At 37.6% G+C, this 16963-nt stretch overlaps 1 protein-coding gene across 1 annotated transcript in view; it reads right to left on the reverse strand.

The window, feature by feature from the left end:
- The window catches only part of Cpne8 (copine 8), a 183722-nt gene that overhangs the window by 115224 nt on the left and 51535 nt on the right, over positions 1-16963 (reverse strand). Inside the window, exon 5 of the mRNA XM_075960372.1 lies at positions 11939-11978. Within this exon, the coding sequence (XP_075816487.1) occupies positions 11939-11978 (40 nt within the window). The remainder of the gene's footprint in view (positions 1-11938; positions 11979-16963) is intronic.

Raw genomic sequence — 16963 nt, forward strand, 5'->3', positions numbered from 1 at the left:
GAAGCTATATCTATGAAATCTCAATAGTACAGCTACCTATACAATAGCAAACCTGAAAAGGAACAACATGGGATGACATGCCAACTTGAATTTGGGAAATCTGACCATGTCTTACCCATGTAGATGAAGAACTACAGGCAACTCTCAATTGCTGACAGAAAGAGAGTTAGTCATCCTCAGAACAAACCGTCTTAGTGGTTATCCAATACTAAGGGGTAAAGTGCTAAAAATACATGCATACATACAAGGCTAAACAGACTCTATATATTCATTCACATATATGTATGTGCATATGCGTGCATTCATATGCACACACACACATGCATGTTCATGTGTAACAATAGTAGTTTTAAAAAAGGCTATGAATTTAAGAGGGAGTAAAGACAGGAACATGGGAGGGGTTGGAGGGAAGAGAAGAGAAAGAAATGATTTAATAAACACATTTTTAGTATATGAAAGGTTGGGGGACTAGAAGAAATTAAAGGGGCAGAAAAGATGCAAACACTGTGTGCTCTTGGATAAAGTCCTCAAATAGTGACCCATGGATGTGAGGGAGAAAAAACATGTAACTATTTGAGCCAGAAAAGCCCCAAGAGCAGCATTGTTCCTAAGACAACAATGTATGGGGGACAACAGTGTATATGGGACAACAATGCATATGGTTACTCAAGGAAAAGGAAGCAGGGATGGGGAAGAGAGGTTTAGAGTAGAACAAACAAGGAAGTGGACTTATCACCAGCCTGAGTGCAGGATAAAGCATTGCCTGGGCTGGAGCCAGCAGTGGCATGTAGTAACAGGCTTAGAAAATGATGAGTCTGGTTATGTTTTCCCAACAGGATCTCTGAAGCTGTCGGTTTTCTCAAGAACCTGTCATCTTATTTTCTCCACTTATTTTCTCTTTAAAGTATGCAAAGTCCTAAGTCTTTTGATTGGTGCTTTCCAGACCCCTGCCTGTAGTCTTTGAACATCACCTAGCCAATGTCTGCATTTGAAAGTTTACTGGGATGGAGGAGGAACATCTCAACTCAAAATCTCTTTCCCTAGTGTCCCTAAATCTTCATCCCTGGCCTCAGTCACTTTGTAGTTGATTTCACTGTCTACCCAGGTACTCTCACCAGTACTCAAGAGAGCCATGAAATGTCTCGCATTTTGCATCTGACAGAGAAGTCATCTGTAATCAAACAGCCATAATACATTCCAGATGGGACGGCTTTTATCACTTCAGTGGCTTTAATTGTCAAATGTGAGTCATGCAGTCAAATTACAACAGATTCATAACTGTTATCCTTTATTGCAATCTTGCTTCTCTGACCTCATTCTTCACTTCAGCAGGCACACATCATTAAAATGCATAAATCAAATCACATCACCCTCCAGCAGCATACAACAACAAATCTCGAAACCTTTAGAAAGCATGGCCTATAAAACTGCAGCGTCCTGTATTTCTGTGCCCCTTTCACACGGAATCTTCAGGCTCTCATCAACCTTTACAGATAGCCACAGCAGTGCACTCCAAGCCTTCCTGCCTCAACGACTTTGTATTGCTGATGGTTTTTGAACTAGAATGTCTTACTAAAATTTTCAGTAGCTCCTCTCCCCTCTCAGTAAGTATATAGTTTTAGTACAGCCTAACAAAAGAACCAGGTTCCATTTGTGACCCTGCTCCTATGAGAAAGGATATTTCATGGCCCAAGCATTTAATTTTCAAATAAAATTATAAAATAAAATTAACTTGCAGGAACGAGTTTATATGCATAATAGTTAGGGAATGCAATAAAGACCAAAGATGCTTGCAATGATGGATGGCCAAAGGAAACCAGTGAACTGTCACTACATTTGAAACAAGAATTTCAGTGGCATCTTCTAAAGTCCAGCAGGAGACCAAATCATTGTGGCTTGCCTTGTGACCATGCTTTGCCACTCACTGTGTAGTTTTAATGCCAAATAGTAGGGAACACCAACAGGAATCCTAGACACACCTGTAGTGGTGTATCATTTGTGTTTTAATAAATAAAGTTTGCCTGAAGATCAGGACAAAACAGTCACACTAGTCAGCCACACAAACCAGACAGTGGTTGTACACACCTTTAATCCCAGCAGCCACAATAGTTAGCCATAGAGGCCAGGCGGTGGTGGTGCATGCCTTTAATCCCAGCACTAGAGAGAAATACAAAACGGGAGGAGACAGGTCTCTCTCAGTCTCAATCTGAGGATTCATGGAGGCAGGACACCCATTTCGAGTTTGAGGTAGTGGTAAGAACCAGTGGATCTAAAGGTTGAACCCCCATATTTGTCCCTAGAGTTTTATTATTCATGCTACATTTGGCACACAATATTTAGGATATAAATTAATGAAGAAGCCTTTACCTGTGGCTTTACAGCCATCTGCAGAGACTGGAGCTACACAGAGTCACTGCCCTACCAACTAGGTTTTTCTTTTTTCTGCCCTGGTGGGCTCTCCCCAAGCTCCCTTCTTGGGTTGCTACCAAACTAGATAGCTCGCTTGAAATCCAGTCATGCTTCTACTGTTCTACACAGCAGCAAGCAGCCTCACATCCTTGTCAACATTGGCAGCAGATTTGGTAAGGCAGTGGAGAACTCTTAAAGGCAGGAATTAGTTTAAAGAGAGAGTTTTTTCACATGCTTAAAAATGGAAAACAACATAACAATGGGGTTTTGATTGCTGTATGATAATATGCTAGGCAGTTTGAAAATGGAATGATTAAATGAGAGGATCTCTAATTTAGGTGGGATTCGGGTAGTGTCAATTGTAAACATTATCAACTTTATCACTTCTGATATATCACTAAAAAAGTTTATTAATCTGAGTGCTAAATACAGGCCTTAGAAAAACTAAATAAAACATATCATGGAGATATTTAAATTCAGACACAGAAATTTAATGGAGAACCAATTTAAACATTGCATTATATGTGTAGAGAGGAACAGCCTAGGGTTTTCAAACAACCAACCTTAATATACCCAGTAACCATACGGAAATTCCCAAATGATAGAGTAAGAGCTGAATGGCCTTCTGTACCAGTGTTAGATTTAAGGAGATTCAAGGAAGCAATAGTCTCATATGGCATGCATTTAGCTTTTGTGAAGCAAATGTTAAATTCATGGTCAGTTAGTAGTAGAATTAACCCTAACGACTAGATAAAGTTGATTAAAGCTCTTTTAGAGCCTGGTCCACTATTACAATGGAGTACCTGGTTCAGAGAAGAGGCTAAGATTATTGAAAAATAAATGCAGTAAAGCTAGAGGTTTGGATATCTACCAAGATCAAAATCCTGGAGAAGAAAATTATGCTATGGTAGAAAGACAATCTGTATATGATAACCACATGCTGGATTTATGCCACACAACAGCTTTGAATGCTTGAGACAGAATTGGAGAAATGGGAAAGAAAATTGAGTCATTTACTAAAGTTATACAGGACCAAAAGAAAGCCTTTACAGGTTTATTACAAAAATTGACTTCATCAGTAAATAAAACGACACCAATTCAGAAGCTAGACAAATAATAATTGAATGTATGGCTTTTGAAAACACCAATTCTCCATGTAAAAGGACCATTAGGCCATTAAAGGCAAGGCCATCACTTTTGGAGGAATGAATTTCGATACAATTAATATTGAACCTCATGAACATGTTGATGCATGGGTAAGAGAGGTGGTTTCCAGAGGTTTGAGGAAAAAATGAAATGTCAAGTATTATAACTGTGGCAAACAATGTCACCTTAAAAGGAATTGTAGAAAAGGCATTCACAGAAACAATGTTTTTTTCTAAGAATAATCCATTAAGAATGCCCCTCCCTTCTGGATTATGCAGAAAGTGTGGCAAAGGCAGGCATTGGACTAGTGAATATAAGTCACTGAGCAATATTCAAGGTAATCCTTGTTGTCAGGAAACTCTGTGAGGGATCTCTTGTAGGCCCCTATGCGAATCCTGGTTCAGTCAAGTCATATCCTGCCATCATAGAGAAAACTCCTTCCCAAAGCAATTAAAGAACCTAATACCTATTGTGAGAAACCATACTCCTCTGCATAATAGAACAGACAGAGAAGAGAGAGCAAAAACTTCAAGAGAAACCATAAAGCAAGTATTGTGGCAAACTTCTATAAAAGGAATAAAGATCAAATTAAAATTATGAATAAATGACATTGTCATTAAAGGTCTGTAGACACAGGTGCAGATGTAACAATAACTTTATCAGAATGCTGGCATCCAAATTGGCCTCCTCACAATGTAAATGTTCAGTTTTAAGGGATCAGAACTTTACCTTAGATAAAATGAAGTATGAGATGAGTCAAATGTATAGGACTAGAAGGAAAGAGAGGGATATTAAACTGTATGTGGCTGAAATAGCAATGAATTAGTGGGGATGTGATTTGTTACAACAATGGAATACTCAGACTAACATTCCCTCAGTCTTAGAAACAAACCATAAATTAACATATGTTTCTGGAAAAAAATACTACAAGATATAAAATATAGTCACTGACCATTTGGGTTGTACAAGAACAGGGCACAACAACTGCTGATCTTTCAAAGTCACCAATAGCCCTACCTTTAAAATGGTAAATAACTAAACCTATATGAGTTAAGCAATGCCTTTTGTTTCCAAAGAAGAAGAAAAGCTATAGATACTACAAAAATTAAAAATATTTGATCTGAATAAGTCACCTCTTAATTAGAAGAGATGATAGTTCATTAAACAGCATGATGTTCAATCTAAACTAACTTATAAAACTAACAAATGCTTTTCATTTTATCAGATATAACTTGCCAAAAGAGAATTCCCCAAAATTAGGGTAAAGGAAGGGTTTTGCTTCTGCATTTTCAGGAGAATACAGGCATCCAGTTAAGGAATCTGAAGACCATTGGACAAATAAGATACCTGAAGGAAAAGGACAAATTATCCAGAAAAGCTATCTCAAGAAAAAGAGTTATTGGTCTATTGGTTATCATATATACAACATGATAAAATTTCATAAATCTTCCCAAATGTTTGTTTTTGCTGCTCTCTACAGACATATAAATAGCCTTTTTTTGTAGGTCAGTTTAATTAAAAATCAAAGATAAATTTGAAGTTGGAGTGTGGCTCTTTCATTCTCTAAACCCACACATGCTTATTAAAGTGAAATCCAAAATCTCTGTCTCATGTCAAAAGAGCCTGATATGCAACAAAATAAAAACAAATATTTAAGGACCATTTTATTGCCATTAATCTCATAATCCTTTGTTTTCATATTGACTCTTTAACAACTTTTCTTAAGGTATAAGATTTATATATATGCATATTAAACTTTTTGTCATGATATTAATGGTTATATTAAGTACTAATTCTAGAAGAAGGTTTCATCTACCTTTCTGTACATGATTTTGGATTTCAGTCTCTATCAGTTTCCTCAATGAATCATGAGCATGCCTAACAGTGACCTTTGAAATCTCCATAAGGAGAATGGAGCCCAGCAACAACAATTCCTCCAGGACTATGATAACACCACTATGCTGAAAAACACCACCTAAAGATTGCCTTGAGAATACAACTGCTCAGAACAATTTTGAGGTGGCTTGCTGAAATAATCCAGGCTAACAGACTACTCTAGCTAGGACTTGAGACAAACCCTGCACATTCCCATTACACAGAGATTAGACAATAAGTGATACAGCTACTACTCTCAGGACTTCACAGTTAAGCGAAAGTTTGCTATTCAGGATTCCCTAAAAGATGCTGTCACCCCCAGGGAGCAGGAAGTCAATTTAAAAACATGATGCTCACATTCCCAAGTGGTAGGGTGGTTAGTGTTTGGTCTTTCATTCGGTTATGGATATCTGTCATTGTTTAGGATTGTTTACAAGTCATTATTGATAATGATTAAGGAAAAAGAGAAACAAGGGAAATTTGATTCAAGGTCCTTGTTTTGAAAAGAAAAATGAGGATAAATATATGATAAGAAAAATCGTAGATTATTGAATCTACTTTTTAAAAGTAACTACTAGTTTTAAATGTTTTAAACATTGGATTGGACACTTGTATATTGTATACCAATTTTGTGTATTGATACAAACTTAAGATTAATTTTGTTAGAACATACTGTACATACATTTCTACTCTTGTTCAAAGTATTGTATCTATACAACTCACTTAACAATAAAATGTAAATTTCTAGTCCTTGAAAATTATCAATACCAACTGTTTAATAAGGAAATGCAGGTTAGTGGTTAACCACCTGTTGTAATCAGACTTGCAGTCACAGTAGGTATGTTTTCAAGGTCAAACAAAGATAAACTTCAGATAGGTCATCTTCAAATACTTCAGAGATAAACAGAATATGGCACTTACTATGTTTTCATAATATAGGGGTTTTTTTTTAATGACAATGAGACATGTCTGCTCCTGTAAGCATTAATGTACTTCAGAGAAGATAATGGACTCAAAGAAACTTCACATGGAATTCGCTTTCTTTGTGGCAAAAGTAAAGCAGTGGGTGAGAAAATGCCTTTGCCTCGGCTGCTGGGAGTATATTGCTCTAATTAGATAATCAGAGCACAAAAGAGAGTGATTGGCAAACATTGTCAAGACAAGGTGGGACAAGCCTTCAGAATATCCTGCTTTACAGAAAAGTCTGTCAGATGTGATAAACCTTTAGGCTGAATATTGCAGAGGAACTTTGAGTGACTGTCCAGAAATACCAGCCAACTGTCCAGCCAGTCTCTGAGTGAGTTGAAGACTAGATAGCTATAGTTTCCTTATCTACCAGACACAGAAAACAAGTTATGAAGAAAGTAAATTATGTACAAGACATTGAACTCAAAGGATAGATAATGGAGTGTTTTCTCTGAACTTGTCAAACAAATGGACTAGACATTGTTGATGTACTTATTGCCAAGATATATTATAAATAGTTATTGTACTTATTGTATTTAATTTTTCTTATATTAGTTATACCATTTTTATTTTGGACAAAAAGGGAAATATAGTAGTATATTGTTTATGTTTTAATAAACAATGTTTGCCTGAAAACCAGTGAAAAGCAGCCACACTAGTTAGCCTTAGAGACTGGGCAGTGATGGTGCATGCCTTTAATTCCAGCACTAGAGAGAAAAATAAAATGGGAGTAGACAGGTCTCTCTCAGTCTCAATCTGAGGATTCATGGAGGTAGGATCACCCATTTTTGGTCTGAGGAAAATGTAAGAGCCAATGGCTGCCTGCTTTGCTTTTCTGATCTTCAGGTTGAACCTCAATATCTTCCTCTGGATTTTTATTATTTGTGCTACACACACCAACTATGAGCTTATTCTTAACCCTTCTGTGAATTTCTGAGCTGATTGAATTAAATTATCCAAATGAAAGTATGGAATGTAGTTCTGCAAACAATATTAAGATGACTGGGCTCACAAGTGCCTTAGAGAATGTTATATTTTATTCTCACTACCTAACATCTGTGGAAGAAAATACTTTAGCAAAGTATTAATCCAGAGAACCATAATGAGAATCAATCACATGATAAAATGAGACCTGGATTTCATCATCCTTCACATAGAACCAGTTATTTCCCCTTTGGAAGCTTTCCAACTGCCAGATAGACTTATTAAAATTCTGTTGGAGTTTCTTGTAATAATATTCCAAATCAAGGCAACAGGTCTACTTTCTATCTCTATTTCCCTGATATTATTATGACTTTTTATTTGTTTGTTTATTGGTTGGTTAGAATCTGACTGTGTGTCCCTGGCTAGTCTGGAACTTGCTATGTAGAACTATCTGGCCTTAAGGTCAGATAGATCTACCCACTTCTACTTCCTGAGGGCTAGAATTAAAGGTATGTGCCACCACATTCTGCTATAACAGATATATAACCCAGGATCCTTAACTATCAGATGCCAGACAAAAATCATCCTAAAAAGGAGGTTCTTTGGAAATTATCAATAATTAAAATTTAAAAACAAAAGTTTTTAAAATCTGTTTCCAAGAAATGATTTGTTACCAAATCTCTTTTGCAAAAACAAATAAGTGAGTCCACTCTACATGGGGATTGTGCACTTAGATGTGCTTTCTAAAAACTCTGATTTGTATTTCACTCTGCACAGCTGGCAGGTAGACAACTCTGCTATTAAGGGATCATCTCTCTGGGGATAGACCTAGCTTGCTGATTGGTTCCTCTTATTTTCAAGATGTGTCATAAATTGCTTGGGATTGGCGGCCCTATGTGCGTTTTACCTAAAATCTGTACTTCAAAGTTTTCAAATAAGAAAGAGTTTTTGTTATTATTAATTTCTAAGAAACCCAAGGCATCATCTTAGCAATTATTATAATAATTCAAACCCACTTATCTTTCTGCTTTGGACATGCCTTACCCACTCAGCAGCTCAGGTATTTATTGACTCATTTGTGTTGTCTACTGAATACACAGTTTTAAATTTTTAAATGAACTTATTCTGTGTGTGTGCACACGCATGCACATGCATTTGCATTTGTTTTAGTGTGACGTGTAAACATGTGTATGTGCTTGGGTGTGCATATGTGAAGGTCATGGGTGGAGATCCGAGGAAACTCTGTGGGAGTTGATTCTTTCCTTAAAGATGTGGGTACTACGCAGCAAACTCAAGGTATCAGGCTAACAGCAAGCACCTTTACTTACTGAACCATCTGCTGGCTCCAGAATATATTTTGAATATATTATATAGTAATGAAGATTATTTAGATAATATGAACTGCGTGGAATATAAGAAGCTCTACAGTATTTAAGGAGAAAGGTAAAGAGAACCAGCAAGAAAGGCAATAAGACAGAAAGAATTCCTTTGGCATGACCAAGACTGAACAGTTGCCAAATGTGTATTAGTTGGAAAGATTTCAACAGTACACTAAAACTGTAAGAGAAATAAGAAGGAGTTAGGTTCACAGAGAATAGAGCCATCACCAGAAAGATAATGAACTATAGGCATTTAATTTTAGATTTCAGGAGAATATCTACTGGAAAATATTTAACAAGCAATTGAATACTGAGTTTTTTTGTGAGTTCAAAATCAGACACTCCAAAATCTCATAAGTCATAGAAATGTGAGTGCTATCCTGAAGAAACTTTTACACAGTGAGCTGAGATAATAATTAAAAAACAAGAAACAAAAACATTGATATTAAGACCTGGGAGGCAGAAGAGAAACTTTAGATTTTGATGAGTCTAGAGGGGAAGGTTCCCTTCCCATGCAGTTTAGGGGAAATAAGTATTTTCTTGTGGATAAGGGTGAGTACTGCACAGAAGAATAAGGATGCAAATGATGACAACTGGGAAGTGATCACTATCTTGATCACATCAGAGTAGTTTTAGAATTAAAAACTAGAATCAAGTTAGTTGTTAAGTGCAAAGTAAAGAAAGAAATCAGGATGGAATCCAGGATGGCCAGTAAAGATGAATGATGAGAAACAGAGGGTAGAAGATGATCTATGTGGGTAAAGAAGTATCAAATTAAAATAAAAATTTTAGAAAAATATCACTTTAATGACATATCTGTCTGTATGTATGTATGCATGTATGTATTTGTGTGGAGGTATGCGTATGTGAGTGCAGGCGCCACAGAGAGCAAGGGACCTTGATCCCAAGGAGCTGGAGTTACAATGGGCTGTGAGCCACCCAATGTGAGAGCTGGGAACAGAAATAAGTCCCTTTGCAAGAGTAGTATACACTCTTAAGTGCCAAGTCATTTTTTCAATCCCACAAAGCATTTTGGGATGAATGAAGCATGAAATCATTTTGTAAGGAGGTAGAAAAACATTTTTTTCTGCAAAATAAACATTTGAAAAAATATATTTAATCACACATTTCAGAAGGCATATATTTTATATTATACCATAATGTCTAATATTCCTGTTTATTGAAGGAAGATATATTCACTCATGTCCGAGATACATATACTCCATATATTTTCTTCTTTGAATGCAAGGCATCTACCATGATAAGGACTATATTTAGCACCTTCATACAAATCCTCCAAACATTCATCTCCATGGTCATGTCTCTAACTGCTCAGGTATTACATACTTCTCTGAAGAGTAGTGTGTACTAAAACAAACTGACAATCAAAAAATGCAGAAATTATTTTCCAGGTAAATGGTAACTCAATCTATGCCTAATAAAAGGATGGGAGGACTCTTTCCTATGTAATATGATAATGGGTAAACACAGACATATGGTCATTGGAGAACGGAAGCTTAGAAAAGTAAAGAATAAAAAGATCATGTGTTCTCAGAGGGACAGGGAAGAAGAGAGAAAACAGTGCTTGTCCCCCCCCCCCCCACCCACCCACTCTCCAGTTCCCAGCATCTGACCAGAAAGCCAAGCTTTGACTCATATCTTTGGGATGATCCTGGTCCATGTGAATGAGTAGATTCTACTCCTTCTTTCTAACAAAACAACCATGCCTAGAAGCTATGATTCTTTTGTTGGTTCTTTCAAGAATATTTAGAAAATTTACAATAGCAAGCTATGCAAACACATACATTCTCGATGCCCAGTCACAATGCTATGAACTCATCAAAGAAAGCAACACATTCACAATGTCCAGTCATGATGCGGTGAGCCTATCATAGACTGAAAACATTCACAATGCCCAGGCACGATGCTATGAGCCTATAATAGAGAACAGCACATTCTCAATACAAAGGCACAACACTATGAACTCAGTATAAAAAGCAGCACATCCTCAATGCCCCATCCCAGTGCTACACACCCATCATGAAAAGCTCGTAGCATGGCCACTACAATGCTGGGAAGGAAACAGCATATTACAGAACGTTTTTAACTTATAGAAAAGTCACCACATTTTCACATTTCTTCACATGATTTCACTCTGTTCTTGATTACACAATTAAATTTTATACCTCCTTATGTGAACTAAAGAAAGTGATGTTTTAACTATCCAAATCCATCTCCTAGATTGTGATTAGCTCCTAACTGTCTCTCTCCTTTGAATCACACACCCCTCTCTCTACGCTACAGTGAATATCATATGCCCAACTACTCTTATTTATAGCACTCACAGAGAATGCATCTAGCTGCCCTCCCACTATGGGCTGCTAATCCTACAGGGGTAGATTCAGATTTCACTTGGAGCCCCACTGACCTCTTTTCATAGGTTTGCTGTACCCTAACAGCCATTAGCATTTCACGGTTTGGTATCCACCCCTGTCCCTCTCTCCAGGTGTGTGGGTGTAGTGTGATCAATCACTAACTTCCTGGCTGCTCAGCCTGCTTCAGGCTCCTGCTGCCAGCTCTTGCAGTTCCCTATAGAACTGTAAGTCAAAACAAACCCCTTTCTACTCTACCTCGCTGTTTGTCAAGACATTTTATCTACCACAGCAGCAGAAACAGAGCCAATGGACCTTGCTCCATGGTTTAATCTAATTTTAGTCTTTCATGTCAAAAATAAGCAGAGAAATTAGTATTTGCCTAAGGACCTCACTCTCATCTTCTCAGTTTCGGTCTGGAGAATGGAGACTGGGGAAACAGGCACATCTTGACCTGAGGATGAGAATGCCTTACACTCTTAAGAAACCAGCATGAAAAGAAATTCTGGTGAACAGCTAGGGGAGCAGGACATGGCTCTGCCTGGAACCCATGTACTTCCCAATGTCTCCGAAGTGGAGTCAACAAGGACAACCTGGTTCACTGTGGCAGTGTGCCCAACCTGATATACAATAGACCCACTTCTTAAATAGACAGAATAGAAACACTGACCCATTGTATCTATTGAAGGTATTTTCTTTCAAAAAGTTCCTTCTAAATAGTTTTCCAGGATTCCTTAAAAATATTACTTTTTATGAAAATCTTATCACATCAACAGTCTGGGCATATAATTTTTAAATTATCAAATGGGTGTAAATATAGTAACAAATAACCATAAAACATATATAATAATAAAAATATGAACTTACATGTTTGGATAAATTGGGACTCTTTGAATCAACATCATATCTGAAAAATTAAAGTGTAAAATTCAAATTATTTCTACAAAATACAGCTAAAATAATGTTTCCTAGAACACACAAACATAAAAATTAATTTGAACCAAACCAATGGGACCTTAAAAGCAACATATTTTTAATTTCAAAATAATCCAATGATATAATTGAGACTTTTGGGTCACTTGAATCCTACATAACCAAAAGTCTATAAAGCCCATTGTTGAGAAGTTACAAATTTATCTTTTCTTTGAATCAGTGGTATTTCAGTATCTCTCAAGTGACTTCAAAATCTCTTTAAAATGGAGGATTCTTCTCTGGATATCAAATGTAAGCAGGTCTTGTTAACAGGCTATGCATGTTATACACATTATATTTCTTATCTGACAGCTTAGATGCTACCGTTAAAGGGTGAAAACTCACTGGAGCAAGAGAATCTACTTTTCCCCATCACAGGACTTAGTGAAACTGTGTTTTATATAAACAGAAATGAATTTTGTAAACAGGAATTTACATGGAAATATGATAAGCTTTGGCTTTAACCAGTCACTACTGGACATGGGTGATCTCCTACAGAGAATCCAGAATGATTCCATGGACTAGAGTTTATGGACATGGCCAGAATAACCTCAGTGTTCCAGACTCGTTAATAAGATAATATTGCCCTGACACTAGTTCTTGTCTACACCAAACCCTTTCACGTTCATGCATAACTTCTTACCAAAAATCAAGGCCACCTTTTAAGATTCAAGTTTACTCTCAAGTTTACCCAGTAGAATCTTTGTGAAAAACAAAACATTTTCATTAATGATAGGAAAAAGGAAGAAAAGGAAGAGTCCATTGAGTGTACCAGTGTGCCTGTGGGCCCAGTGTACCCATTATTATCACTATACCCACATATCTCGTGTATCCAGTGTAACTATTAATCCCAGAATGCCAATGAGAGTCATGAACTTTCAGAAATACAGGGCATTTCTGGGCACACTGGGTACACTGGGCAGAATGCTTATACTAGGCAGAATGAGCATACAATGCAGCATTTTCCTTTTCCCTTTTTTCTTTCTTCCCATCATTGATCGTGATGCTTTCTTCTGGGAAGAAAGATAGGTGAGAAAGACAAACTGACAATCTCTCACTTGAGTGAATCCTAAAAGTTACATTTCTAACAAAGAGGAGCAGATGTTAGCTTCAGTTATTTCTATATTTGTAGAATTGCAGCTATCATCCAAAGTAAAATCTTATTCTAAGTATCCCATAATGCACAGCTCAAGAGCTTCCAATGGAGACAAATCAGTACACAGCCCAATGACCAATCTAGTAACTAGTGACCAATCTAGAATTCCTAAAGGCACAGACCATTCCCTCCTGGGAAGGATTAAAGGAGAGAAGGGGAGTTTCCTTTTACTGTCCAAGATCATGGGGTGGAGTTGGCAAAGACAAATTTTGCCTAGCCAGAGATGGCATGCCCACCCATAAGGCACCAGTAAAGGAGAACATCAAGAAAAGTGTTAGGAAGGTGCTTTCTGTGAGCTGAGACTGCTTCATTCTGGGTCACTCACTAGGAGAAGAACAAGAGGGTTTCAGGGTTCCTAGGCTGCTGCTTGGGGAAACTCTAGATTTTGGGGGAAGGTTAAAGCCCACATCTCTAACTACCAATACTCTCTCCATTCCTGGGCTTCTTTCTGCCTTGGAAATCCTGAAACAAATGAGAAGAAAGAAAGTAAAGGCTTTGTGGGAGCCTAGCCAGTTTGGATGTTCACCTTCCTAGACATGGACGGAGGGGGGAGGACCTTGGACTTTCCACAGGGCAGGGAACCCTGACTGCTCTTTGGACTGGAGAGGTAGGGGGAGAGGAGTGGGGGGAGGGGGAGAAGGGTGGGAGGAGGGGGAGGGAAATGGGAGGCTGGGAGGAGGGGGAAACTTTTTTTCTTTTCTCAATTAAAAAAAAAGAATGCTTAAAAGTAAAGAGCTCTGACAAATAAATAAGATGGTTCTACTAAACAAAGGTGGTTGAAAGGCCATGAAATTAGAACTTTACATTGTCCTTACCCAGTGGAGAAGATCAGAATGGACACATTGGAACAATAAGAACAAATAAAATGATTGATTTGCCTCACAAAAATATTGAAGTCCTTCAACGCAAGGGAGTGTTAATGTTACACATTTCATGATTACTGTCATCTAACTAGTCAAGAAATACTTTATGGGCCAGTCAAACTATACTCATAAATCTCTTTTGGGGTTTCAGGATTCATGGAAATGAAAGAACAGAACGGATCCTATCCCCTCTCTCCTACGCCCTGGCACATCCCCCACAGTGACTGGGCACTTCCATGCCTTACTCAGAATCACTGTGGTACAGGCAGCCTTTTCTACCAACAATAGTTTTCAACTTGAAATAATAAAAATTAACAAAAATGTTTTATACATATTGTAGATACAAGGGGATTTTATGATGTAAAACTGATAAATAATAAGTACATATAAAAAGTCAATCACAATCAGAACAGCAAAAGGCACATAATCAGAATGGTAACAGTATGGACCAGTGGCATCAGGAATACAGGCAGGCTCTCTCTCTTTCTCTCTCTCTCTCTCTCTCTCTCTCTCTCTCTCTCTCTCTCTCTCCATCTGTCTGCCTGTTTGAATGTCTGTCTGTCTGTCTGTCTAGCTACCTATCATTTATCTTACTCTATCTTTATCCATCTTTCCTTCCCTTCTACATTTTTTCTACAAACTGAAAAATTGAACCATGTTCCATAACATCCCGTTGGTGAGAAAATACACTTTCTTTTGTGGTGCTGGGCACTGAATCCAGGAACTCCACCACACCAAGCAAGAGTTCCTCCATAGAGTCCAGGAGAACAGATGCTCAGAGCTGTGCTTTAGTTGTTTTTTATCTGATTCTGTGCAGTCAGATGTGTTGGTGAATCCTCATTCTGAACTTGCAGTCACCTAGGAGACACACCTCCACATGTGCTTCTGAGAGTGTCTACTCAGACTTAACCCAGGAGGTAAGAAGATCCTTCCTGAATGTGAGGGGCCTGATTCCGTGGCATGGGGGCCTGAACTATAGTCAAGAGTAAAAGGGAAACTACAGATGAGAACTTCCTGTCTTGGCTTCTGGCCAGCATCAGAGACCAAACTGCTTGCACTAACTTGCCATCCATATGAAGACAGATAGCATTTCTCTGAATTATGAGCCAAAAAAAAAAAAATCCCTTCTCCCTTAATTGCTTTCTAAGATATTTTGTCATAGCAATAAGAATACATCAGCAGAAATCAACTAAACCCAAAACAATTCAGAAAGCCATTTGCAGTTATTAGCTGGTTACTTAATACCAGTGTGCTATGGATGGATGATGGCTGGCCACTTTACACCAGTGTGCTATGGGGAGGAAGATGGCTGCCCACTTCACACCGGTGTGCTATGGGGAAGATGGTGGCTGGCCACTTGACACTGGTGTGCTATGGGGGCAGGGGGGGTATGATCCTTGCAATCATTTGCTGGCCAGCATACACTGTTGTGCTAAGAAAGGGTATCCTCAAACAGCTCTTGGTGTCAGAGCATTGAATGGAGTCTTCTCAGCTGTCTGGGTAATGGGAGTTAGGGACCACACTTGATTTGTCCTAGGATACTTTATTTCGGTCCATTCATTATTTTCTACATTTTCTAAAATGATCATACTTTTTTTATTTACAAGAAATCCACTTAGATGAGAATTTTTAAGTCAGTCATATGTGTTACACACATATATATGTAACTAATGAAGTCTTCCCTGTTGGATTTATTTGAGAAAAGTCACAGCATAAAAACAGCCTACTATCAAATTGAAAGTATTATATGAGACATTTTAGTAAAATGAACCAACAGAATTAAATGCCATTAGAAAGGCACAGGAACTGAGAGAATGTGTGTATTGCTTTCTTTGAGATTTATAGTTAACCCTCTCTAGCTCTCCTTGTTTTAGTTATTCAAATATATAAAGTTGAGATGTTACTTGAAGATAGTTTGCTTTCTTTTTTGAAAAAATAAATAAATAAACAAAAAATATGACATTTTAATGAAGTGCTACTAATTAGTATTACAGAGCATCTTTGTGGTTCAAGGATTATTTGGTTTCTGTACTACCTGTAATGTCTAGGAAGTTGAAGTAACAGTGTATGGCCAGCCTGCCTTAGTTCCTTCCTATTTCCTGTCCATGCTGCCGTAACTGCTTTCTCAGACAGTCACAGCAATGGGTACTGGGTAAGGGCATGAACCCAAAATGCCAGTAAAGGGGATAAGGTGTGACGGTAGAGGAGAAACCGTGTAATCGGTCACCTGCAAGGGTAATGGGTGCCTGTCAGCAGACAGCAACCAGAAACACAGAGAAATGATTCAAACAGCCAGAGCTACAAAAAAACAAGAGTTCAGAGAAAGAACAAAGACGGTGGCATCCCCAGGGTAGTTTCAACAAGTCAGAACACAGAATGGGTGCTCTTGTGTGCTTCCTTTCATACTGAAATTTGACTCTAATACTTTCTGTTCAAAAATGCAAATTAGAGTAATAATAAATAGCCACTCCATTGCAATCAGGGATACTGCTCCAGGTTACCTATAGCAGAATATTCAGTGGAAATGAACATCAATAAATGGTAAAATACATTTTATTCTTACAATAAAAAAAATCATGTAACCCTAAAAATAAATGAAATATACAGCTATTCTGTGGCATAGAAAAAAGTATGTGACTACTTAGACAGAAGAAAATATCTGAAAAATTTGCTTCCATTCCCACATACATATCAATGTTTAGCTGATCTCTGATGATTGACACAGCTTTTTAAATTGGAATAATAGAATCCTTGCTTTTCAAATTGTTACATCATTTTACATTTATAATAAATACTTACTATTTTTAAGTGAAAGAGAGTAATGTAGATGGATGTGGAAAGGAGAAAGAAAAGGGAAACAGCAAAGAATCAGGAAAGGGTGACTGGTTTCAGAATAAAGGC

This window comes from Microtus pennsylvanicus, chromosome 2, assembly GCF_037038515.1.
Source record: "Microtus pennsylvanicus isolate mMicPen1 chromosome 2, mMicPen1.hap1, whole genome shotgun sequence".
NCBI classification, from domain to species: Eukaryota; Metazoa; Chordata; class Mammalia; order Rodentia; family Cricetidae; genus Microtus; species Microtus pennsylvanicus.